A 26,891-nucleotide genomic window follows, 5' to 3' on the forward strand; every position below is an offset into this window, starting at 1 on the left:
CAGTGACTCCTCCTAGAGGCGGTTTGCGGGAGGAAAACCCTGCCACCCCCTTGAGGAGGAGCGGCCGCCATCGCCAGCGAAAACGTACAATACAGGGAGAGCGGGCGAGGCGGAGCGAGGGCGGGGGGAGCTGGGAAAGGGGGGGGGGGGGTGGGGGGGAGAGGGGGGCAGGCGAGGAAAAGACGGGGCGGAAAAGGAAAAAAGGGACGAGAAGACGGCGGTGGGCGCCGGCAGGTGAGGGGGCGGCGCGGGGGCCCCGGCTTCAGCTCCTTCAGCTCCTTCCCTCTCCCTTCCCTCGCTTCAGCCCCCCCCCCCCCCCCAACTCCCCTCCGCCGCCACCACCACCGGGGAGGCACCGGTCACGGCCTGGGGAGGGTTGGGGGAAGGGGGGGGGAACTGTGCTCCCCGGGGACCCTCTCGCCGCCTCCCACCGCCCCGCAGCTTCCCGTTCCGGGGCCGCCCCCGCCCGCCGCGGCGATGAATGGGAAGGGCATGGCGGGGCCGGGGGGGGGGGGGGGGGAAGTGTTTGCGCGGGAAAGCGAGCGGCCACTCCCCTCCCTCCCCGCTTAGTGCGCCTGCGGCCCCCGCCCCGTCCCTTCCTGTGCCGCTCAGCGCCTCGCGACCAATCGGAGCGCTCCCGTCCAGCCCGGGCGGCCAATGAGCGTGCGCGGCGAGGCTCTGATAGGGGAGAGTGGGCGGGGCTTACGTGTCTAAGCAACGGCGGGGCGCGCTTGCCGCCACTCCCCAAGGACTCCCCCCCCCCCCCCAGCTCGAACGACGACAGTTCGAGACCCGCCCCTTCCCCAAGAGAGTGGGGAGCTGCCCCTGCAACCCCCCCCGCGGTGTTTCTGGCTTCAGTGCCCCGAGAGTCTTCTTTCAGTAGGAGGGCACTCTGTGGCTGTCGGTTTGGAGCAGGAGACGCTGCTCGCCAACTGAATGGCAGTGTGTTTGCGTATTGGCTGTGCCTTACTGACTTAGGCAGGTAACAAGCTTCTGCTTTGGGGCTTCTGGGTTGTTTTCACAAAGCGGCATTTGTATATAATCATAGTATCACCAGGTTGGAAGAGACCCACCGGATCATCGAGTCCAACCATTCTCATCAATCACGAAACCACGGCCCTCAGCGCCTCGTCCACCCGTCCCTTAAACCCCTCCAGGGAAGGGGACTCAACTACCTCCCTGGGCAGCCTCTGCCAGTGCCCAATGACCCTTTCTGTGAAATTTTTTTCCTAATGTCCAGCCTCAACCTCCTCTGATGCAGCTTGAGGCCATTCCCTCTTGTCCTGTCCCCTGTCACTTGGGAGAAGAGGCCAGCACCCTCCTCTCCACGCCTTCCTTTCAGGTAGTTCTAGAGAGCAATGAGGTCTCCCCTCAGCCTCCTCTTCTCCAGGCTAAACAACCTCAGTTCCCTCAGCTGCTCCTCGGAAGACTTGCTCTCCAGCCCCCTCACCAGCTTTATGGCTCTTCCCTGGACTCGTTCCAGAGCCTCAACATCCTTCTTGTGGTGAGGGGCCCAGAACTGAACACAGGATTCGAGGAGCGGTTTCAGCAGTGCCAAGTACAGAGGGAGAAGAACCTCCCTGGACCTGCTGGTCACGCCGTTTCTGATACAATCCAAGATGCCATTGGCCTTCTTGGCCACCTGGGCACACAATGTATGCCAAGTTAACCCCTAAATACCACATCTTTGGGTAGCTTGTTGATTCATAACTGTTCGAATAGATCTTAAGACAGAGATGAGGGAAGTACAGGTGTGTTGATAGGCCTGCACGTCCTTCATTTCAGTCTTTGTCTGCTCAGTTCGAATTTTCTCAGTATTTGGAATTCAGGACTCCTGGATGTCAAGCACACATCCAGAGCAGTGTCCATTGTGTCATGGGTGAATAAATACAGCAGAAACTGGTCCAGTACAAGAAACTGGTCCTCGGGCGTTGGTTCTGTGAGTGAGAGGTCAGCATCCAGCTGTGCCTAAGTGTTTTAGCCTGTGTGAGCTTCTGGTATAAGCCCCAGTATCATGTCTGTGTCTGAACTTCTAGTTGTCCGCGGGAGGGTACTTGGCACACTCTGCTAAATTTTAGTCTTGCCAAATGATGTCGTAGCCACCTGTAAAGTCCAGAAGGATAAGCTGCAATGCCAGCTGTTTTAATCTGACCTGGAATTTACACCATCATTACTCAAATGTTTAGCATTAACTAGTCTACAGTGTGCAGTTTGCATCTGATGTAGCTGCTAGGTTGGCTTCCTTCAGTCTTGTGTATGATCTGGGCTGTGAAGAGCAACAAACGAAATTTATTGTTCTCCACTGGCGCTACATTGCATGAATTAAGCTTTCTTTTTCTTCTACTATTTTCTGTCATTTTTCTTAGAGATAAATTTAGATTTGATGTATCATAGACACTTTGTACCATACTGAACTTTCTGGTGTGCATTCATGCTTTTTTTTTTGGCCAGACCTTGACATGTTGATTTCTGAAACTGCTTCCTGGCCAGTTTTTCAAGTTCAAGCTCACATGCAGGTTGCAGTTTGTTTCTGTGCCTACAAGTTATTCTTACTTCTCTAAAAATTATGTGTCCTTACTGCCTAAAGGTGATTATGACATTTTGCTTTTTGGTGCATTCTATGTAGGAAAGACTGGGAAGTGGTTTTTAAGGTTGCTTTGGTAAACCTTGATCCAGCACGATGTGGTGTGGGGTGCAAATCATGCCGTGGTGTCCCAGGGTGGTCTGTTGTTCCAGTGTCCTTGTGCAGCACTCATCACCCTCTGCTGACAGCCAAGGTGGGAGAAAACGAGGTGGCAGAGGGATCCTTTAGAATGGACAAAGCAGACCCACCTGAGAGTGGCGAGGAGGTAGAGCTCTTTTTTTTCAGCAGGCAGAAAGAAAATATTGCTGGGTTTTTGAGGCTCTGAGGTAGGTGTAGTTTGCAGAGGAAGGTCCTGTTTGCAAAAGTCTAGTCTATTTTCACTGTATGGTATGGAGCTCTGGGAGATCTGGTAGCTACTAAATCTCCCTTAGCAACACAGGGATGTTGGAGTGATGGCAGAGTAGGAGTGTGCCGTGATGAATTAAGGCATTGGAAACATTGCTTGCTTCGAATTGCCCAAGCCTCATGATGTCGTGACAGCCAGATATAGAAGCACTTCTTCTAACTCAGCAAGGATGGACTTCACATAAATGACGTGGCTGTGTTTTTTCATGGAGACTGCAGTTTATGAGGGCAAACTTGGCGACAATGAATGGAACTCACGTGGGTAGGCTCAAGCGCTTTTCAACTGATAAACCCTGGACACTTAGCTGTGTCGCCTGGAGAGAACAATCAGGCCAGCAGTGCTCACCTTGTAGCTCTTCAGCTGTTTGCAGCTTTGGGGCAGTTTGCAGCTGGAGTGTGTAATGTGCCTGTATCCAGGCTGAGATGGTGGATGATGTGCATCCTCCACGGTACAGCAAACCCCTCCCTGTGGGAGGAATGTGCCAGCAACGCACAAACTCCTGGAGCCTTGTGCCAGAGCAGGTGCAGCTCTTCTGTGAGATCCCAAGGGCTGGCAGTCACCTGAGCCTGTGAACCCTTCCCTTAGTGTCCACTCTCTGAGGTGCCTGGCATAGGTAGTTGGCAGCCCCAGTGTATCATATTTCTTTGTCCAAGTCCACGAGAATTAATTTCAAGTGAATGTGATGCTGCTTTTCCTACCAAAATCACCCCCCCACCCCCCATAGGAGACGAGATAAGAACATGCTGTTGTATATGTCACTCCCCAGTATACCCTCATCCACATAAGTTGCAAAGAACAGAGAGAATGTTAGTGGAGTTTTGAAGCCTCGTTTGTATTTAGATTCTTACAGAATTCTGCAAACATACTTTATTTGTTACCTGCAACCTATTTGGAAAAATATTTTGGGATTCCAAAGGTTGCCTTGGCAGCAGGGGGAAAAATGGCTGAGACTTGCTGTGAGAGAGGAGAAAAATAAAGGGGTAGACAGAGGTGGAAAGTTCAGTGGGGCAACAGAAGAATGAGCCAGAAGTGATTAATTAACAGAAGCGTGTATGATGCAGCCGCATGGCCCAGAGCACTGTGCTTAGTTATACAAACACGTTTTGATTTTCCATCCCAGAGATCAAGTGCAACCACACTATTTTCTGTGGGTGCAACCTCATGATGTTTGGGGGTTTTTTCTTCCCCTTGATTTACACACAGTTGGGATTTGATACTGTAGGAGCAAATACAGAGGAGGTTGATTACAGGGATTTGGTACTGTAGGAGCAAATACAGGGATTTTGATACAAGTTGTTTGTAGTGTGCTCTTTCACTGTGGCTCTCTGTAGGGATTTCAGCACAGGACTGATCTCTGGTGATAAAACTGTCCAGCCTGTATTGCAGGAACCTGATCGTAGCCTGGTGCATGCATTTATGAAGTTCCACCTTAAAATGAATGACTGTTGCTCATATTACTCATAAGAGAAGGCTGTTCCAGAAGTTTGCTCCTTTGATGGCTAGAAACCTAATTCCCAGCCTACATTTATTCATTAAATTGAATGTCAGTTATCACGAGCTGAAAAAGATACTTTATAAAGGTTAATAGCTAACATAATCCAAAATCGAAAGTTTATCAAGGATTTGTCACAAAATGCAAATTTCATTGAGCAAGAGAGCTAGGAGGGAGCTGCAAGGTCCTACACTTGGATTGGGGCAATCCCTTGTTTCAATAGTGGAAGGAGGATGATGTGATTGAGAGCTTGGGATTTTTTTCCACTTATATCTGTTTGAAGTGGCCATTGCCTTTAATCCATGCTTGGAAGCGGCAGTTTGTGAGCTCTTTTACCAGGCTGGCAGTTCACAGGCAACTCTGAGTGGATTGATGAGCAGCCTGTTAGTGTCTGATAGGTTTACTGATTTAATCTTTCCCAACTTTTGCCTGCATTATGCATTGCAAGCAGAAAGAAAAGAATTATCTAGCTGATAGACAAGGATACGCCAGGGTTTTACCAGTCACTGTGGACCCTGTGGTGATTTTATTTCCTTGATATCGTAAGCGAAATCAACCTTCAAGTTATGTTATCACAGAAACCAGTCCTTGACTTTGGCTGCTGCATATGAGCTGGTTTCTGTAAACGCCTGGCTTTGTATGGGACAAGTGACTGTCTTTGTTTGTGCACTTGATTTGTAATAAGCAGGGTAAGAATGAAACATGGATTTCCATGCCCTCCTCAGATGCATGTTGATTGTTCCCAAGGGCTTGCAGTGTGTCAAATGACCTTCTTCTTTTCGCAAGGCTCTTTGAAATGCAAATTGTGATAAAATTTACCAGTATCACCTGAAGTCATCATAATGTTTTCCAAATTGTCGCTCTCCTTTTGTTTCCTTGTCGCAATGAGGTGAATGAATGCTGGGAGTTAAGTAGTTGTGCCTTCACTGACAGGAATACGTATCGTATGTAGTGGACATGCTCTTTGTTTCCTTAAAAGGAATGAATCTTGATATGTTGTGTTGTGACCAGGATCATAATTAGACCACCAGGGCAGCTGCCAAAATGGAGATAAAAACAATTAATGGAAAGAGAGTTAAAACCTCTCTGTTATGTGATTGAGAGTGAGAACTACAGGTGTAATCTATGACCTCTTTGACGTGGTGTGGCTGACTCCAAGGTTTGTCATCTGTTTACCTGCAATCTCACTGTTGCCAGAAAAACAAGGAGAAAATAAGATTGGTTTTCTTTACTCCAATGTGTAGACTAGATTGGCCCTTAATGCAGGGGAAAAAAATGCTGCTTGCCTACTTCTCTTCTTCAGCCATGCGTGTGAAATTCCCTGTATGAAAGATCTGTGAAGAAGCAGTGTGTTTATAGGAAGGTTTTGACTTCTGTATGAGCAAGTACGACTTCTGCTACTTGTAGGTGGGATCAGTATTGCTTTTCTGCTTGTTTATTGCTGTCCAGTGTGGCCGTTCTCAGCTGTTTATAACCACTTTTTCTGTGACATTGCTACACTGACAGTGCAGTCGTCGAAAGAAAAGCAAGTGTTCCAGTTATCCAACTTTCAGTGAATAATGCCTCAGCTTTAACAAGTACTGAAAATGGGTTTGATTTCCTTCTTCTTCTCGAAAAGATAATGCATAAAGCTGCTTCTCACGTGCTGAACACCAATCCCATTTCTTTTCTTTTGCAGCTTTTGGATTAGAGCAAGAGGATAAGAATCACCAGCAAATTGAAGAGCGCAAAGCTGCAAGATGTCGGGCCGAAGCGGGAAGAAGAAAATGTCCAAGCTCTCGCGCTCAAGCAGGGCAGGCGTTATTTTTCCTGTGGGGAGGATGATGCGCTACTTAAAGAAAGGGACATACAAATACCGGATAGGTGTTGGAGCACCAGTTTACATGGCAGCCGTCATAGAGTACCTAGCAGGTAAACCAAGAACCTGATCTTGGAAGTGCTGATCACACACCAGAGCCAGGGATATCCATGGGATGGGATATGCATGTGTTCAGCACCTCTGAAAATCAGGCTCTCCAAGTGCAGCTTTTGCTGAAGTTTGTTTAAAACACTAAGGAGATTTATTTGCTTCTTGAAGAGGGTGAAGATGAAAATTTTCTTCTTTGGAGGCACCATGCTTGGTCACTAGCTGGAAGGGTTATTATTTATTGTTTTGCAGAGCAAGGAGTTGCATTTAGGCAGTTTCTGTCCAAGAGAAAACTCGTACAAAATCTGATGTGAATTGCAGGAGAAAAACAAGCAAACCCACCTTATACATCCATTGTGCTTTCCATTAAGGGAACAAACTCTGTTTCGCTGGCTGCATTTCTCCTTGCAGAACAGTGGCAGAGTGTTGTGAAATCTGAAGGCTATCTGTTTTTATTTTAAAAATCCTCTTGACTTGCCTAAGTGTATGAAGAAACTGTTTCAGGGTTAAAATCTTCCCACATATCCCAGTTTTCTTCTCCCTTCCTTTCTGAGCTTGACCTCAGAGGAAGGGGCAGGTGTCAGTCGCATGGTGATATGATCTACTCTGATATGCTGTGATGTATTGCAGTATTTCAGACTGTCCTATGATCATATCTGCTCAATTTCTTATTTAATTGTGGGAAATAACCCCTTAGCGAATTGCTACAATGCCCGGTGGAGAGAGGATTCTGGTTCAGGTTCCTATGTGTTACTGATCAAGACTGAGGTGCATTAGAGAATCTGTGAAGAGTCACAAGCCTGGATGGAATCAGTTGCGTGGTTGTGTTTCTGGAACATAGTTTATTGTCAAAACGATGTGGAAGTAATTTGCATGGAGCCTGGTTGTCCCTATAGCAGCATTCCAGGCTTTATGCAAACGTTGCTGGCTGTTTTAGCACATGAACGCCTGTTCTCACTACTAGACAATAAAAGCACTATTTCTGTTCAAAGGTGTGGAGAAAATCTGGAATAATGATAATTTCTCTATTAATAAATTACATTTTTGATGGTGCCTAATAGCATGTTATAGAAACTCTCACGTTTGTGCTGATTAATTGCAGGATGAGAATCTGTGCTTTTTCTGAGGCTGCTTCTAGAGCTGGAGTGAAAAAGTATCACTTGTGTGAAGAAATGTAAACAAAATGTTTAAGTTTGCATGTATGTTCACCCCCATCTCCTTCAAGAGATAAGATCAGAAAAGGAGCTAGTTTTAAAATAACACAAAACATCTGAAAATCAGAATCAAAATCCAAGATGGTGAACATCTCTCCCACTCATTTGGTTTTACATTATTTTTTCACTAAGAACAAACATGTTTATATTAAGATCATTTAATCATAGCGGAAGGTCAGTTCTCTGAGTGAACTTGGAGAAGATCTTCCACTTTGTTGAGAACATATATATACTCGTATTTCCACAATCCAGTTTCATACATTAAAAATAAAGTCTTGTAACTGCAGAAATCTCTTGGTGGAGCTGGTGGAGTTTTGCTCTACTGGGGAAGTCCATGACTTGCAGGGCTTGTTTAGCTCTCTGAAACATGGAGTAATATTCAGGAAGGATGCTTCAGAGGCTGCTAGGAGTTACGGGGGGAAGGTGGTGATGGAGGATTCACAGCTGTCATAGCTCCCCTGTTCTACCACAGTAATTGTCAACCTTATTTTTGTTGGTAGGCAGTTCAGGTCTCTTCAGGAATGGTGTAATGTGAATTTCTCTATAGCAAGGTGCATTTGCTTTACTTCATCATTGATTGTGGATCACTTAGAAGTCACCTACAGGCTTCTGGATGTCTGCATATTGCAAGATGAAAACCATACTTTGGAAACTGCACTAGTTGTTATAACTGAATAATGTGCTGCGTGGTGACTCTGATGATTTCCAGTCTGCAGAGGAATACAAACTTTCTTTTCCTTCTCCACAGGGATCCATAACATTCAAAAGAGTTTCTAGAACAAACATTTGGAGATGCTTGTTCTGAGCTGTGGCAATTATTACAAGGTGTAGTAATAAGTTGTCAACAGCACATCTGGTATATGCAGCACTTTGGTAGCGCAGCCTAAGTTGTGGTCATCTTTTAATAACATACAGCACACCACTGTTTACCTCTTATCTGAACTAGAACAGTGTATATCTTGGCTCTGCTTCTGGATTGTAAGTGCAGTTTAAATCATTAATATGGTAAGGGCGGATTATGTATATGCCTACGCTTTGTTTTAGAAAAAAAAAAACGAGTGTGTAGTCAGCCAGGCAAAAAAAAAAATTGCTAGAAGTGTAGTCTGGGGCCCACATAAATGGTAAGGGAATGTTATTTTAAGCTGTTTGGTTCAGCAGAGAGAGAACCCTCTTGCCCCAGCCCTGTATGTATATCGTAGTAGAATGGAGTAATGTTTTTGAGCAAACATGTACTGCTTGTGGATGACGATCTTTCCAAACCAAAGTTTCTGTGCCCTATCCAGGGTTTTATTTGAAAAGATTCCAAAGGTGGATATTTCCATTAAAAAAACAGTGTTGCAAAGTCTAGCCCTGCTAATCTAGTTATTCCTAATATGTGTGTCTGAATACAGCCTGGGGTTTTGGGAAGCCTTTAGAAACAAAATATGGTTTTCCAAGACTGTTGTCAAACAGGGTATTATATATCAACCTGGTAGCATTTCTTAACATTATCTGGTACTTTGTATAATGAATTCCAGTTTTCCCTCGCAGACTCGCAGCTAGGAAAAGGTGGTGACTACTCAGGCTGACAACCTGCACACAAGGAAACTGCTTCAGACTATATCTGGGAGGGAGTAAGGGAGTCTGGTCCTTAAAATGTTACACAGAAGCAAGTTGAACTGTGGTTTTTTGTTAAGTTAATACCTAAATGAGGACTTCTCCAAATGCCTGCATGCTGCTCTGTGTTTGAACAGAGATTTGATGCTTTATGAAGGGGAAGGGTGGTCTTGGCTGTCTCAGAAATTGGCTCTGTTTGGTCAAACTGACTTTGAAGAATCACAGATTGCTAATGCTCAGCAGAGACTTCTTTGATTTCAGCAGCTAAAATCTCCAATGACTTGGCCCTTGCTGAACGTGCTTCAGCCTCTCACAGCTCCCAGTGCTGCCCAGACTGCCTGTGCATCGTTCCCCACAGTGACAGAGCATCCTTCAACCTCTGAGCTCCAGTGTGGGACAGGGTGCGCAGGAGCGTGCTTCAGCCCATGGCTACAGATGCTCAGAAGGACTTTCCTTCTCACTGGTGTCCCAGGCTGCTCTTGGTCACACCTCTGAGAGCAGGGAGTGGGCTTTTTATGGTCTCAGCGGTACTGGGCAGCACAGGGAGCTGTGATGTAAGCTTTCTGATGTAAAGGCTTCACAGAGCAGGGTGGCAGGAGGCCTGGGACTGGAACTGAGGCAGGGAGTCTCTGAATAGGAGTTGAAGGAAAGGCTAATCCTACTTATTGGCTGTGAGGTAGGAAGGGCAGGCTGGAATTAAAGGATAAGCAGACTGGGAGACTGGGAACAGGTTCCAGTTTGGTCAGAGAGGTAGGCTGGGAACAGGTCATAACATTTTGGGAAGCTGGTGGTTATGGGAGGAGAACACTGATGTTGGAGCTAGGGATGTGTCTGTCTAGCTAAAAGAACTGGACTAAGAGCCAGTGGGCAAGTAAATCGCAAGAGGTGTCCAAAAATCTTCGAATCATAGAATGGTTTGGGTTGGAATGGACCTTCAAGACCATCCAGTTCCAACCCCTCTGCCAGGGAAGCTGGAGAATAAATTGGAAAAATAGGGCATAGGCCAAGGGTTGAATGGAGGGAGTGCTGCTGCTGAAGAACCTATAAAGGAAGATTGAGCCAGAGTATGGCCACAACTGAGAAGAGTAAACAGAAGAAATGGAGACTGTCCAGGAAGGGCAACTGAGCTAGAAGTCTGGTGTGTATTCCTGAAGAAAGAAGTGTGGCTATGGAGCTGGCAAAGCAAGTCATAGCTGGGACAGGGGCAGAGTGGATGAGGTAGGAAGGGTCAAACTGGACCAGAGCTGTCTAATTGCATTTATCCAGGGCCTGGCACAGACCAGCAATTCTCTTGTGAGCTATCAGCCATGCACGTGGTCTGTTGATGGCCTATATATATGTGTTGCCCTGAAGCACTGAGCGTCTTGACTTATATCACCCGAATGGTCTACATACACCTTGAGCATCTTTATTCCCCGCTGCCATGTGGTTTGGGCTGCCTTTTGGCTTTTAGACGTGTTCTGTGTCACCAGCTTCTATATCCCCATTTTTTGCATTTGTATGCAAGATCAATTGTGGCTGCACCCCACAGCGATTATCAACACCAAATTTGGGCTTTGGCTTATCAACCCTACTGTTAAAATGCCAGAAATCACTACAATGTGTCTTGAGAAGAGGTACGTTTTACCTCAGCTGATTAGCTAATGTGAAGAAGATCTCATCAGTGATCTAAGGTGCTTTTTTTTTTTTTTTAAATAATCTGTCTATGCTGTTTTATATCTTAGGCTTGAAAATCATATTACAAAACTGCAGCTTAATTCCTGTCCAGAAAGGTGTGTTTACTGGAACAGTGTAGGGCTCCACTGGCTTCAGAGTTAAAACTCCATGAAAAGTCAACCTTGATCCCATTGGACTTATGGACTTTGCAGCAGATGCATGCCAGACTATTGCTCTAAGTGTGCACAGGGCTGTCTACAGTCATCATCTTCTACATCAAATGTCAGCCGCCTGCATCCCGTAATGCAGGCAAAGAATACAGATGGCTCTTTCTTAGGAAGCAGAAGACATATGGTCTACTGGTCAGAGCAACTCATGGAAGATGTCAGTGGAAAGCCATCTTCTCTAAGTTAGGGCAGAACACAACGTCAGCAAATACCTTCCCTTCAAAGGGCATCAGCTGCCATGCTCTTCTGTCTGTCATACTCATCTACCATTGAGAAATACTGAGCAGATAGTTTTCCACTTGCAAATGGAGGACCAAAGACTCCATCATCTGATATGTCTTTTCAGAGCAAAGGTATTCTTGGTAGGTTTGTATGTGCTAGTGTAACAGGAACTGTCAAAACTTATCCTAAAGGGGAAGTGGAAAACAAGATAACCTGTCTGAAATATTTCCAATTCTGCCATCAGTAGTTCTCATATATCTTTCTTATCAGTCCAGCTGAGCACTTCACGAAAGCAGGCTGAGCTCAGCTGAACAGATAGCTTTGGCCTGGGTATGATGCTTTTAGTTCCCAGGCACTCCAAATCTGTTGATCCATCAACTAAAGAAACCTCTTTTTTCCCTGTGCGACCGGATGAGAAGATGTAATTCTATTCGAGTCAGTTTGCCTGCCGCTTGTGTTGGTTGGTAGACAGTTATGTTCTTCCCTGGTCCTGAGTGTTTATCAATAGGAGAAGAGGCTCTATTTAAGACTGGGTGTAGTGTAAAGTCAGGGCACAGATCTGAGCATTACTCTGTTGATGTATATTTGATGTCTATCTGAAGCTAATGAACTCTGGAGAGCATAAATAAGCTTTGAGACATCTGTGCTGAAGATGTCTGAATTGGAAGTTACGCTTCCAGTGTGGAGGTATCTTGTGTGGATTTTGAATCTTCAGAGAAGCAAGATTATTTCAGATTTCACTTAAATTCTTAGTGTCTGCTGCTGAGAGGATGTAAAGTAAAACCAAGTTATGTCTCAGAATATCAAGATGCCTCACTTCAAGAGAGCTGGTAGTGTAGGGCTTCATTATAAGACGTGTATTCTCACTAGTCTCTTCAGAATTTAGGTAACCTCAACTTTCAAGATGTTTCTACTGGAAACAGAAAGCAGTTTCTTTAGTAATTTGTTCTTATCAGTTGAGGATGTGATAACTGAAGCCTCCAGATTTGATGTTACATTTTGCAAGTGCAATTTTTTATTCTTAAGACTGAGTTTTTGCCTCTAGCATTAGAAAAATGTATGTATAGACAGTCATTAGGGAGAGGTAAGGCAGTTATTTACCTGTGCAAATAATTGGCATCCTTTGGCAAGTTATAAGCAAATTCCACAGTCTGCCATACATCATCTCTGCCTTGGATTCCCTTCTTCCTGGTGTCCCGTAGTAGACGGCTGGCATTTGAGTGTTCTGCGTTTTCTGCTCTTGACATTAGGCAGAGGACATTTGAGTGCGGCTCAGGATGCTGCTGGCCAAAGGACCCAAGTGGGGTGAGCACACAGGTAGCAGGATGTGCCTGTTGTTGGCACATCTGAAAGATCTTCAGTTACCACACAGGTAAGTATGTGTTGCTTTGGTTTTTTTCCTGATGCAATTTTCCTCTGCTGTCAGCACACATCTGCAAAACCCGCTGGAGAAGTCTGGGTCTCTCTTCTTGCTTTATGCTGGTCTGCACAATGGATGGCAATCTGTCCCCACTGTCTGTTGCTGCATCAACTTCACTGGCAGAGGTCTAGGAATTGGACCTGAAACTTCCAGCCCTGCAGCAGTAAATTTAGCTGGATTATGCAGGATATCTTTTCAGTCTCCTTTTTTAATCTCCAAGTCAAATGCTCCAAGGTTAGGAAATGCCAGAGCCAAGGTTGCTGGCTGAACTTTTAACGTAGGCCCAGTGTGTATTTGTGGTGTGATATCATTTCTGGTTGTTCGATCACAGACTGCCTTTTTCTCATAGCAGTGCCCTAGTTATCGCAACTGTGGTTCTAATATTTCCTAAAATCAAAGTTGAAAAACCAAGCACTTAAATAATGTTTCTTGAAATATGAGAAAAAAACAAATTCAACACACACTGGCTTTTTCTTAAACAATTCACTGTGAATACACACATAGTACTAAACAATGGTTTTTACCTCCCCAACATTCAGTTAGGTGTGTATGCCGTATAGCAGTGAAAAGTCGGTAACTGGTATGCACTTCTTTTATTCTGAGTGAAACTGAAAGCTTGTGTTTTTCCCATGAACTAAACCCCCTGTTGAAATCCTTTGAATTTTAGCCAGAGTGTTATGTTGATTTCTACTAGATTTTTTGATGAAAGTTCTTCTTTTTTGTAATAATTACAGTTCTTTATTTAGTTGATATCATTAATAGGATGGGCTGTAGCTTTCTTACCCCTGTTACAGATGTGAGTACAAAAATAAAAGGGAGGAGGCAGGGACACTGGATACTTTTAAAATGAAACAAGCCGTGAATATGTTTTTTATGATTATGTGGAGCAAACCACTCCCTTCTCCTTCCTTCTCAGTGTTTCAGTAGAGTTCTTACATGAAAAATAACTTCTGAGGAGGGGCCAAACTGTGTAAGTTAATGAATTGTACTGAGTGCTGCAGCTTAAAAAAACTCAGAAAGATGTGTCTGTGCTTCCTCTGTAACAATTAGAAAAAGCTCAGTGACTTGAGTTGTAGTATAAACGTTATTGTGAATTTAAAGAAACTACTTTTGAAGTGACCTTATGTTCCCAGAGATGTAGAAGGAGCTTTCTACCAGTCATTCATGCACTGAAGTCCTTGTGTTGTTTCTGCTTGCCTCTAAGTCAAACCTTTCATATCTTGTTCTGAAATGAAGCTTCTCACAGATTTTCAATTGCAGCATTGCCTGGCTAGTTTGTTGGCTTTCAAAGTATTTCTTTAAATGCACCTCAGTCTTCATCTTACCTGAGCCTAAGAATCTTGCTGTTTTGTCAGAACTGTCTGTACTAGGTTTGGGGTTTCATTGCATGCTTTTACTGTTTTATTCTTACGGGGTTACTGCTGTGTTTTGGTCTGCTGATGTACACTTTTACTGGGTGATTCTTGTTTTTTTTGAAAGAGAATTCTGACCTGGGACTCCTAAAAGAAGTTATGTTAGAATGTCTTCTGCTAACTCTCCTTTAGGGAATCAGGAAGGACAAATTATTTAATGTAAATTTAAAAATACGTTGAATGTGGTTTGGTTTCTGCCTTTTTGTAGCAAAGACCATTTAAATGGAAAGTGCCCCGAAAAGGTGGATGGATATTATGAGGGAATGTAAAGTATGTATACAAGGTGCACATAAGCTGCATTTTTATTACTGATTTATATCTCAATGTGTTAACAGCTGAAATTCTAGAACTAGCAGGAAATGCAGCACGAGACAACAAGAAAGGAAGAATTGCCCCCAGACACATCCTCCTGGCTGTTGCTAATGATGAGGAACTGAATCAGGTACCTGGTTGCATTTCAATGCGAGTTGTGTGCTGTGGCATGAATGGAGCTGCTACCAGGGAAGCTTAGAAATAGTTTAGTCTCGCATATGGATGAGAACACAATTATTAAAGCAGAAAAAGACAAGATTATGCCTTCTTGGATAAAAGAAAACAAAAAGATGCTTCTGAAATACCTCATCTTAAATTTTCTGGATATAAATTTTGCTTCTTTTGCAGCCTGTGAGTCCTGTTGAAGTGGGTAAACTTAATGCTTAATTTTTTTTCCTCAGGGACGTCCAATACTTAAAGAAAATATGCCATGTGGATCTTTTCCCCAAAGCTGTAGAACTGTGTGGTTTCTATTATACTGGCTGTGAGGCCCATTTTGGGTAGGGATCTGGCTCACTCTGCTGTTGCTGCCTGCAGGACGGTCTCCCCATCTATACATCCAGGTCCCGTTAGCACCCAAGCTGTGATCTGCAGAGCTTTGACTCTGAGGATCATTTGTGGGATCTCTTCTGCTAAACTCATTGAGTGAGAAGAGAAATCATGGCATGGGCTATGAATTGCAGCATTCAGGAGTGCCAGAAAGGTTCCGTCAGCATCAGAGGATCTCTTTTTGGTTGGCCCCATGTGAAGGGGAATGACATCATTCACACTTTGAAAGATTCCTGCACTTAATTTGACTGCTTTAAATAATGAAAGTGTGGTGCCCATGAAGTCATCCAGCTCTGTTTCCAGTCAAGTGGGCTGACAAGTCAAAAGAGAGGCGAGGAGAGAGAGCAAAGCATGCTAACACCACCAGCCCATTCCCTGCTCAGTGGTGCTGCTCACTGGCCTGTGAACTGAGGACTAGATCTATTGTTGTCCATTAGGATTTAGCCAGGTTTTGTCCTCCACATGATGTCACAACCCATTCCGGTTGTTCCCATTTGCAAAATAGGTTCTTGGGGCACATACTTACTTTCACTGAATCTCTTTCCCTGCCCAAGAGATCTACAACCAGTCCTTCTTTGAGCAGAGCTGGGCTGCAATCATTTTTTTTAAGTAATTTGCAGGCACTTACTGTCTCCTCTTACACGCATTCACTGCTCCTGAGTCACCAAGACAGGTGTGGTGAAAGACCAGCACTGGAAGGGAGAAGAGGGACTGGCCTGTACAGTAAGAGAGTTCTTCGGGATATGCTGGCTGGCCTCTTTGTCACTTGCCGAGTTTCCTTGTCACTGTGGATTTTCTCCCTTATTGGTCTTTTTTTTTTTCATGGTAAAGGGACAAGGTGCAGTGCTTTTGGGAGTGTGGAGTCTTATTTGCGTATGTGTAATATAGTCAGCGAAAATAGCTTGAGTACAGACTAAGAGAATCTGTCACATGCTCTTTTACACCACTTCTTCTTGCAGTTGCTTAAAGGTGTGACTATTGCAAGTGGAGGTGTCCTGCCCAGAATTCAACCAGAGCTCCTAGCCAAGAAACGGGGTGCCAAAGGCAAGTCTGAGACTATCCTTTCCCCTGCTCCTGAGAAGAAAGGAAGGAAATCCATGGTGAACAAAAAGAGTGGGAAGAAGGCAAAGTCTACCAAAGCCCGGACACCCAAAAAGGTAAGCACAAGGCAGGTATGTGATTCCAGAGGTGTGGAAGAAAGGAGTGTGTCAACACCAACTAAGATTATTAGGAGGAATAGATTAGCGCTTCTGCATTCTTTGTAGGAACTTGAAATGGAAGATGGGAGCTGATAATAGACACACCAGGATGTTTTTTTTGCTCTAAAATTTAAAAATAAAGGCAAACATAGTATTGTTGTAATAAGTCTTCAAAACAAAAACCTTTAAAGCTTTGAGGCAGAATTTTCAGATTTCTGTGTCACCCTTTGCAATACTTTCTTGATAACTGTGTAGAATCTCTTAATCTCCACACTAACTGTGTGATGGTGAACACTAGCTTTTAAGATAAAGGAAGCTCTGTTTTAAAACATTTTCTACTTGACACATGTCACACCTTCAGCCCCGTATGGTTACGGGGTTGCTGTTAAGGGTCTTTAACCGCCCAGAGAACTTGTCCTGACATGGTACATATGTGTCATTTTTACAAGCTTTTTATTGCATGTGTTCTTAGGTGTGATGGTGTTCGTGGTATTTGAGAGTGATGAGGAGAATTAATGAATTGAACTCTGTACCTTCCCTTACGATTGCCTATCCTCTATCACCATCCAAAATAGTTTAATTTGGTAAAGCGGTAACCCAGATCAGTGCTCTTGATTTGTTATTCCAGAGCATGTATCTTAAAACACCGATAGGTTTTTGATTGGGTAGGATTAAATGATATTAAACTTTGACCTAAGCTTTTTGAACTTGTGTTAAGCACATCTTTGTGGAGGCCTCTAAGCTTTATTACATTTCCATAGCTGAGCATATGCAGAAACAACTTCTAAAAAGAAAACAGATTGCTCACTAGGAGGCTTAATAGGCTGCCTTTGTGTATTGCTCTCAATTACCATCTTACTTTGCATTGTGCACATGCAGAGTTTGAGACTTGTTAGGAAGAGTCTTCTTCTTGATGTACCCTAAAGGAAATATTGAGAAGTGGGAGGAGATGCCCCTGCAGTCCTGGTAGGAACAGATTTGCTGCTCCTGAAGCTGGGCTGCGTGAAGGAATGTGTTCCACAAAGGGGATTTTGCACTCAATCATCTGCTATCATTTCATTTTGTCATTCTGACTGCTTATATGGAGGTGTGATGGCTCACTCTGGTCAACATGGATTCAGCTGTACTCTTAGAATCATAGAATGACCTGAGCTGAGAGGGACCCACAAAGATCGATGAGTCCAACTCCTATCCCTGCATAGGACAACCCTAAAATTCACACCATGTTTCTGACAGTGTTGTGCAAATGTTTCTTGAATATTGTCAGGACTGGTGCTGTGACTGCTTCCCTGTGGAGCCTGTTTGGGTGTTCTACCACCCTTTGAGTGCAGAACCTTTTCCTAATATCCAACCTAAACCTCCTCTGGCACATCTTCCTGCCGTTCCCTGGGGTCCTATCATTGGTATTCGAGGTGGGGCCGCACCAGTGTGGAGCAGAGCAGGACAATCACCTCCCTTGACTGGCTAGCGATGCTGTGCTGGATGCGCCCTGGGACATGGTTGGCAGTCTTGGCTGGCAGGGCACACTGTTGTCTCGTGTTCAACTTACCTTCGACCCCAGATCCCTTTTCGCAGGGCTGCTCTGCACCCTCTCAATTCCTAGTCTCCCTCCTAGGGTTGTCATATCACAGGTGATGATTTATTAGCTGACATTTATGATTTTTTACAGATCATACAGTTGTTTTTTTCCTTCAGATTGGTGTATTTGACTGGGTTACTAAGTTACTAAGTTCAATGTAGTATGAGGTCTGCTCTGTTAGCAGCAAAAATAGACTAGCACGCACCCACCCACAAATGCAACCTGAATTGCTGGTAAAACTACAGATGGATGTGGGTGCTCTGACTCTTAATGTGACTACAAACATATGTAGTGCCTCTGACGAACCACTGATGTTTTAGCATTATATAAACAGTGAAAAGCTCTGTGGTTACATAAGCTTTGGGGATTAAAAGGCTATGAGTAATACATTGATCTGACAAGATTAGATTTGTAGTAGCTGATTAAATCTATCCATTACTGAATAATGTTAAAAGTTGATTTCTTTCCTCTGAGAGTTCTTGCGTTTTTCTGCCCCCAAATAGAACAAACAAAAGGACAATGAAAAAGAGGGAACTTCAAATTCAGCATCTGAAGATGGACCTGGGGATGGTTTCACTATCTTGTCTTCCAAGAGCCTTGTGCCAGGACAAAAGGTAATACAAAGTTATAACAGATTTGGATCGCATCAGTGGACAGCCTAGCATAAACCGAATCATAGAGTCATAGAATCATAGAATGGTTTAGGTTAAAAGGGACCTTAAAGCCCATTCAGTTCTACCCTCCTGCCATGGATCGCCCAGAACTTCCACATGTTGATTTGTGCCAGAAGCTAGGATGCTCCATCTGAAGGTGGGCTGGGGGGTTCAAACTGGGGACCTCACCAGAGCTGCAGAGTATGCCTGCCTCTGTCTAAGCACAGACTGACACCTTGCGTGGCTAGAAGTACAAAACTGTGCCACCAAAATACCCACATGTCCTTAGTGTCCAGTCAGCTGTCTGTCCCGTATTTTTTCCCTTGTACTCATCAAGAGGGAGAGGGTTTTGCCTTCCTTATTTTTTTTTACCCTCTGAATGAAAGTGGAGTTTTTCTTAAGGATTTAACTATGGACATGCAGTCAAGATGTATTATTCTTATTTCAAATAGTAAGGTCATCTGGAAAAAATGTTCTTCCTGAAACTGCTTCTGTAAGTCCCCTGTATTGAGGGTGTATCCTGTTGTATGGAGCAGCCCTTAAGAGTTCAGTTTGCATGGTCCAATCTTTTGCTAAAGTGGTGGTCTGAAATGGGCCAAGCACATACTAGATTCAAAAGGTTGCTAAAACCAGTAATCTGCCTCAGATTTCCTCTATTAGAGTTCAGTCCTGTCCTAAGTTCCCCCAGAAGCTGCGCAGCTCCTCGCTTCCTTTTCTAAAGGGGAAGTGCTTATTGTCCTGGCTAGGACTTAAATATTGTACCGTTGAAGAAGCAAGGTGTCCTGGGTACATGTTCAGCAACTGTGTTGTCTTTTTAATGATTTTTATGGTTTCTGTCCTCTGTTGTTGCTCAGAGTGATGGGGGTGTGAAATCTGGAGAGCAGCCTTTTTTGCATGCTTGAAGACATCAAGTTTTTGCCAGTTCCTATATCTGAATGCTTGGATATTCCTTATTTTATTTATTCCAGGAACTGAAAGGGTAATTAATTACTTAGATTACAAAGCTTTTATAGGTCAGGATAATGTTCAGCCCTTCTTCTCCGCCCCTACAGTAGTTTACTGGGGGCAACTTTCTACAGGAGAAAAGCTTTTGAATTTTGGTGTTTTTTCTATTTAAACAAAGACATTTCGAAAGTCAGCCTTTTCTCTTCAAAATGTGATTCTAGAACATGAATTTTCTAGCAGTAACTTCCTCTGGAGCAAGCTTCCAGGCTATGGGCATACCACAAAATAGTCTGAGTGGTGTACAAATTAATTCAAGTCTCAAAATCAGAATTGCATATACTGAACCCAATAAAACTAGCAATCTGTGAAAGACTGAATCTGGCCTTCTTTCAGTTTAGTTTTTTGGTATGAAAATGATTTTGCACTCAGATTACTGTTTTATTTTTGTTCTACTCCCTCCTTATTGTTTTACAGCTTTCTCTGACGCAGAGTGACATCAGCCATATTGGCTCCATGAAAGTAGAAGGCATCGTTCACCCTACAACTGCTGAAATAGACCTCAAGGAGGAAATAGGTGAGGCTCTGCTACACGCAGAAAAAAACAGATCTAGAGTTGGAACAGTAGCTGGTCTTCTATCTGCCTGATGAGATCACATCCTGTTTCATCTGAATCTTCCCCAGGCCATAAAATATCACTTACAACACTTCTGAAAATCAGGCTGGATCTGAGTAGTTATAACAGGCTAATTGCTAATTTATCTATTTTTAAAAATGCCTTATAACAGTCAAAACACAGATAATTTGTTGAAGCACATAAGCAGCAAAGGTGTAAGTAATCATTATTGTGGTCTTTATTGGATTCTTTTTCATTTGCCTCTGAAGATTCCATGACAAAAAATACCTTAGCCATAAGTCAGAGTAAGATAGCATTCTTACAGATAATTATATCAAAGTGATTTCCAGAAATAACATACTAGGGTTTTCAAAACCAATTAAAAGTAAACTTTGTTTGTGGCTGGATAAGGTGGGAAATGCAAACATCAGCTGCTGCTGATAGTGGAAAACAATAATATGTGGCCAATGTTCTTATAAATAATGTGGAGTTGTTTACTTATGCTGATATTTAGAAGCCAAGGCCTTTTGCTCTGTGTCCTTGCAGGCAAGGCTTTGGAAAAGGCTGGAGGGAAAGAATTTTTAGAAACGGTGAAAGAGCTTCGCAAATCTCAAGGACCTTTGGAAGTTGCTGAAGGTAAAAAGGATACTCTGCTCTATTTTGGAAACAGCTCAGTTCACATGTTCTTTTCTCTGAACATTCTGATCTGTTCTTCATTACATATGTGTGTTTGCTTATGTGATGTAAATGTTACTGTTCCTTTTTCAAAGTTGTGCACATTTTGACTTTGGGCTTCTAGGTGCCACCATAAATTACAGCAGGCTGATCAATTTGTCTTAGGTGATTTGTATCTGTGGGAGTCCAAAAATTAAGCAAAAATTGTGCTGTCACCTACGTGCCATGTTTCCTGCCCTGCTTGTACTGCATTCCTTAGTCAGAATCAGAAACACCTCTCAGTCTAACATCTGAGGTCTAAGGGCAGTGGTAGTTTATAAATTACTCTGCTTCATGCATATTTGATGAACTGTATAATCCAAACGATTACCTTAGTTTGAACATAAGTAAAGATGTGATGGAGTCTTCAGGCCTGGCATACTTTTTGGAAGAGCCATTGCTGCTCTTCTCCCAGGCGCTACAGCTACGCTGTAGAAATACAAATGATAGAAGAGCTCCCTTTGAGTGTTTAATATGCCTGTAGCAGTGAATGGTTTGGGACTTGAGACTATGCCTTCCTTTGTGGACAAATTAAACCAATCATAGGGGACAAAGGCAGCTGGAGGAGGGGATGGAGAAAAGTTACAGTGTATTTTCTAGTGCCTTATTTGTCTTAGTTTCTCAATAATTAAGAAACTAAATGCTTTAAAACAGTTAGGTGTTGGAAAATTCCTAAATGAATGCCCTAGTTTTATAATCTCAAATGGTGAGGAAATTTTTTAACCAGACATTTTGCTTCACTTTTGCATTGAATCAGAAATATAGGCCATAACATCAAAGTAAACTACTTTTCTCTGTCAACTAAACTAGACAATAGGCTCCTATTATGCTATGAAGACAGTCCCAGGAAAAGAAGATAATCTTAGCGTCATAGGTGGGAAAGTTTGTGCTCTCAAGCATCGTGTTGTGTTGCTGCGTTTGAAATTGCCCCTTCTGCGGGTTTTGAGGCAAGCAGTAGTAAATGATTGCTGATCACTGGAGGTTTGTCTACTGCAAACACTTGTGCTCCTGCCGAACAGGCTTGAATTCAAGTGCTGCTCACAGGATACCTGTGGTGTTTACAGTCAGCTTGCTTCCTGTGGTTAAAGGCCTGACATTTCTCTTCTGGTTGAAATATAAGTATGACGGTGAAGCATTAGGTAGAATTCCTCTGTGATGGTGTACAGTTTTTTCATCCTTGGGCATTAATTGCACAGCTAATTTCAGGGTGTTTTACCTGGAATTCCCAAGGCACAGATTTTCAGAAGTGCTAGTGCTGTGGACTCTGCAGGTCCTGGGGAAATACTACAGTTTCTGAAAAATTAATTTGAGATTCCTAATTTGACATAACTGGTGGAGACTTTCAACAAATGTCTTTGATTTTCATGTTGTTGTCTGAAACTACCCAGCTGTGGAGTGGGTCTAAGTATTACCCCCTAACAGGCCTGGAGCTGTAATGATTAATGATGATGCAGGATATTTGTGCAGAGCATTTAGATAAGACCGTGAGAGCACTGCAGAAATATCTGTTGGGGAATTAATGATACTGTGTCCAGTGCAAGGTTTTGATACTTCTTGTTAAACAAATACAGGGGTCGTGCTGAAAGAGAAGGCTGTAAAATATTATTGAATAACTGTTCTAATCAAAGGGTTCTTTGGCCTCCAATGAAACAATAATTTATCACAAAAGTAACGATGAGACAGTCAGATTGTGATTGCAAGTAAGCCATTGTGGCATATTTTAATTCCTAATGTATTTCTTTGGAGAGGTAATGTAATTAAGAAACTAACACTGGATTGAGAGGTCATTGCAGAGTGGTTTCTATTCAAAACTAAATGATATGTTTTCATTTGTGTTAGCTGCACTTACTCAGTCTAGCGGCCTTGCAGCAAAGTTTGTCATCCACTGTCACATCCCACAGTGGGGCTCAGACAAATGTGAAGAGCAGCTTGAAGAGACCGTAAAGAACTGCTTAACAGCCGCAGAAGACAAGAAGTTGAAATCTGTGGCTTTCCCCCCGTTTCCCAGTGGCAGGTATGGCTCTTTCTGCCTAAGAGGGGTCTGTACTGGGGAGCTGTTGCTGTGATAGAGTGGGACCGGTTGGTCTGTGGCATGAAGGGGGCTGACCCTGACACCATGCTTCTCCGACTTAAAGGAGCTTGAATTGCAGTGTGTGCATGCAATGACCAGAAGGCTTTTACATAGAGAAGTTAGCTCACCAGGCACAGCGGGTTTGCTGATTTTTCTGTTGCCAGGCAATAATTTTCATTCTTCTCCTATGGGTGTGCACCATCTCAGTTTTTATGTCTCTTCATTTTGCTGTGGTGAATCTTATTAAAACTACATTCATACTGATAAGATGGTGCCAGTGTAATACTGAAGGTGAGTAACAGCGTTGCAAGCTGAGCCAGTTAAACATGGGGTGTTTGCTTAAGTCATCTTGACAATATGTGTGAAACAGACTTGTCACGCAAAATGTTCTCTTTCAAAAGAAAGTCAGTGTTTCTTAACTATGGTTCTGTTTTAAGAAGGGAACTATGAAACCAATGGTAAGACTACGCATTTATTTCACAATAACTAGCACATAAAATGTGCTTGATTAAGGAATTAAAGTATTTTTTTTAGCTGACAGTTTGTTAATGTTGCTCGGTCTGTGATCACCCTACACAATCCCTGCTAACTGCAGAAGTTGTTCTTTTGTTTTGGAGTTTGCATGCTTATGTAACTTGATTTTGTTAGTAATGCTCAAGGAGTAGGGTACACAGTACAGCCCAGTTGTGTTGGCCCATTAGCAAATAAAATGAAAGTAAAACTGTGTTTTAATCAGTGAAATCACCACACGTCACTGAAGATGTGAGAGGAGAGAATGCTGGTTTTATATAGATGCTTTTCAAGACAAAATAATATTTTCATGGATCAGGATGAAAGAACCAATAGGGGGCAGTGTAATTTTTAATTATTTTTCTTTCCTTTATACACATTTCTTTTTGTTGAGAGCGTTCAGTCAAAGCAAAGTGTGATAAAATCATTGTACCAACTTTCAAAAGTGAACTGTAGTCTTCAATACCAATAGAAATAGTCTGTACAGACCTTACGTCCCCTGTTAAGTGTAATCTAAGAATAATCCAGTCTTGGAGCATTAGTTATAGTGCAGATCCTTCTGCTGCTTAGTTCCGTTTCACTCTCTGTTGGTCTTACAATTACTCTTGCTAACAGAGACAAAACAGAGTAAGTCTTACCGGGTGCTGCTGGTTTACACTTTATTTATAAAAGGACCTCAGAGTTGTCTTGAAAAAAAGGCAGAGTTTTCCAAAGATGGCTTAAAATGATTTTCCCATCATTTTATTCCACCTCCATGTCTGCACAAGAAACGCTGAGTTTCTGGGTAGATCAGGAATTATTCTTTATTGGTCTGTGAATTTCTGTCTTTCCTCTGTCCTGTCTTTGGGACTGTTTGCAGTAACTGATATACTGCAGCAATAGGTGGGATATCTCATTTATACCAGGGCTTTTTGCCTCTATGATCTTGTCATTAAAAAGTAGACAAATGCAATTTAGACGAAATTACTTGTGCTGTGAAGTGGATATAAATTAACCGAAAAACATTTTCAAAAGGCTGTGTTGGCCCAGTGTTAGCTGGATGGCTGCAGCTGCTGTCCAGGGACTAAAAGAAGAAAACCTGTTTGCTAGTAATCATTTAGATTACAGTGAATGTAGCAGTGAATACAGTGATAGAACCGTTGTTGATGACTGGCTTCCAGTCTCTTTTTTTGGATGATGTTTAATATAAATATTATAACTAGTCTGAAATTGCCAGTGTGAAATGAGTAAAGAGAAATTAGTACTACTTAACTTGGAAATAAAAACAAATGCACATCACAGTGCTATCGGAGAGAGGAAGAAAAGAAAAAACACTGCAAAGGCAGCTCTGGATGCTATCAAAAGAAATACCATAATTTTTTGAGTATAAGGATTATCAGGCCCTGGGATGGCTTATCTGTGTGTTCGGATATAGCCCTGTCACTGAAGATCTTTAAGTATAGGTTAGACAAACTTAAGTAAGTAGCAGAGAAGTTGCATGTAATCCTGCGTCAGAGGAACAACATGGGCTAGCTCGTGCTGGCCAGGTTTTTTTGGCATGGATCTAGCTTCCTCTGGAGCATTATCATGCAGTAGTGTCTAAATAGGGGGCATTAAACTCAAGAGCAGTGTTAAACTCAGGGAGTTATGCCCAAAGGCTCCTCTGAAGTCTCAGCTAGGTCTTAACTCACCTCCAGGCACTTCAGTATGGTCCAGTAAAGTCTCATCCAAACTCTCCAAGGTGTGTGGCAGAGCATTTCATGAGGTAGGCATCAAGCTCAAACTATATAACAGTTCTTGAAGTGATGTCCGTTAGTAAAGCAGTCGTATTTTATATAAACAGAGATGCAATGCAGCTGACCTTCAGAGTAACTGTGCTCTTTGTGATGTGCTCTTTGCGACGTGTTTGCAGCCAGTTCCCTCGCAGCACGGCAGTGAGGGTGAAGGGAACGCATTTTCTGACTTGAGAAAGGAGTATGAGAATGATTGAGATGTAACAAATGCTGCTGCCGAGAAACTGTAATCTGAAGGGTGTGGGCTGGCTGCCCCAAAACTTGTCAACTAAGTTAAAAAATCCACTTACTGTAAAGACTGGTATCTTTTAGCCTTTCAGTTGTAGGTTAGAGAATATTGCCATCAGAACAAATGAATGAATGGGTCTTGGCCTTAATTTGGGCTGGGGTTGTAATTTCAATTATTTTCACTGAATACTCCGGCAAAGTATTTTTAATGACAGAGCGAGAAAGTCAAATAAGCCATCGGTATTTTTGTTTTCTAGTTTTCAACTGAAATATAATCACCCCTTGAACTCTTTAGACTGCCCAGCATGGTGTGGCAAAGTTTAATTCTAAGGGAGAGTATTAAAACCTTTCTGTGGTTATAGAAGTTAGTAGCGAATGAAATCTAACACAGCAGCAGATGAATATTGCTAACAAAACCTTGGGGTTTGCTTCTTGGATTGACACGTTGCAAAACTGCAACAGGCACTAGCTGACCAGCAGCCAGTAGCTGGTATTGCCGTGGTTTCTTCCTTTCAGCATAGTGTGTGCAGAATGCTTGCACAGGTGGCTGACACTCACTTCTTCTGTTTTCTTCCTCTACCATGTAGAAACTGCTTCCCAAAACAGACGGCGGCCCAGGTGACTCTAAGAGCTATTTCCACCCATTTTGATGGCACCAGCTCTTCCTCCTTGAAGAACATTTACTTTCTGCTCTTCGACAGTGAAAGTATTGGCATCTATGTGCAAGAAATGGCCAAACTAGACACTAAGTAGCAACAGCAGCCAAATGACTTTATTTTTCAACAAACTTGAGTAGCATTAAAAGCATTAGAGGTGGGTTTTATTTTTTCAATGTGACAAGGAGGGGGAGTGGTAGTAGTGTGATGTGTTGTGACTTGATGAAGAGCTGTGACTAGAGATGAGAGGGGTTTAGTCCGATTTCTTCATGCCATCAGCATCCTCTAGCCATTTATGTCACCTTAAGCAATTGAGTTACCGTCTCTTTTCAGGAGTTTGTTTAGTGTCCCTTGTTGCTTTAGTTTAGAAGTTTTTAGAAGAGTAACCTCATTTTAGATTTGTAGTGATAGATTTTTCACACACACACACTTTAAAGAAAGCTCTTAAAAACTTTCTGCTCCATTTTCCCCTCCCTTGAGGGTGGATTGTGAATTTCTGCCTTCAGCCCACAGAGCGGGGAAAAGAGTTTTACAAATGATGCATGAGGAGCTTCTGTTTTGGTTTTAACTCACAGTAATCTCTGTAATTACTGAGAATATATTTCATGTTGATTTTGTCTGTTTTATAAGAAAAGAAGTGTCAAGTGTGGTTTTTGTTCCAAACCCTACTTTTGCTCTAGGAATTTCTCACCTTAAAAAGAAAAAAAAGCAGCAGCATTGGTAATTTAAGTGCTTGCTGTATCACACCTAGCACACAAGTAACCAGCACAGTACTACAAGACATAATTAAACCTGCTGTTGAGGTGTTGACACAAAGCTGCATTATATTCTCTGGAGTTCCAGGATTACCATAGCCTTTTCACGGCTTTTGGCCGTCTTTCTCCAGATAGTGCTGCAAGTCATTCTTCCCCCCGTGCTGCAGAACAGATCTGTAGGAGGCAGGTAGTTTTTAGAA

The 26,891-nt window shown here is 43.0% G+C and overlaps 1 protein-coding gene across 2 annotated transcripts; it reads left to right on the top strand.

The window, feature by feature from the left end:
* Positions 1 to 26,574, top strand: MACROH2A2 (macroH2A.2 histone). Of its 2 annotated transcripts, none has more exons than XM_069863304.1 (9): positions 1 to 84; positions 6,161 to 6,393; positions 14,471 to 14,577; positions 15,956 to 16,153; positions 18,278 to 18,388; positions 19,847 to 19,946; positions 20,532 to 20,621; positions 22,539 to 22,713; positions 25,868 to 26,574. In XM_069863304.1, the coding sequence occupies exons 2-9, from the start codon at positions 6,222 to 6,224 to the stop codon at positions 26,031 to 26,033; spliced, it is 1,119 nt and encodes a 372-aa protein (XP_069719405.1). In that variant the 5' UTR covers positions 1 to 84; positions 6,161 to 6,221; the 3' UTR covers positions 26,034 to 26,574. The 2 variants fall into 2 exon arrangements, with proteins under 2 accessions (XP_069719405.1, XP_069719404.1); XM_069863303.1 differs by lacking the exon at positions 1 to 84 and adding an exon at positions 168 to 234.
* The last annotated feature ends 317 nt before the right edge of the window (positions 26,575 to 26,891 follow it).

Source organism: Phaenicophaeus curvirostris, chromosome 9, assembly GCF_032191515.1.
Source record: "Phaenicophaeus curvirostris isolate KB17595 chromosome 9, BPBGC_Pcur_1.0, whole genome shotgun sequence".
Classification (NCBI taxonomy): Eukaryota; Metazoa; Chordata; class Aves; order Cuculiformes; family Cuculidae; genus Phaenicophaeus; species Phaenicophaeus curvirostris.

Excerpts from the sequence above, each read along its gene's own strand:
- MACROH2A2 (XM_069863304.1), top strand. The coding sequence starts at position 6,222 with ATGTCGGGCCGAAGCGGGAAGAAGAAAATGTCCAAGCTCTCGCGCTCA. Across the intron at positions 14,578-15,955 it reads ATGATGAGGAACTGAATCAG|TTGCTTAAAGGTGTGACTAT; the intron begins GTACCTGGTTGC and ends TTCTTCTTGCAG. Across the intron at positions 22,714-25,867 it reads CCCCCGTTTCCCAGTGGCAG|AAACTGCTTCCCAAAACAGA; the intron begins GTATGGCTCTTT and ends TCTACCATGTAG.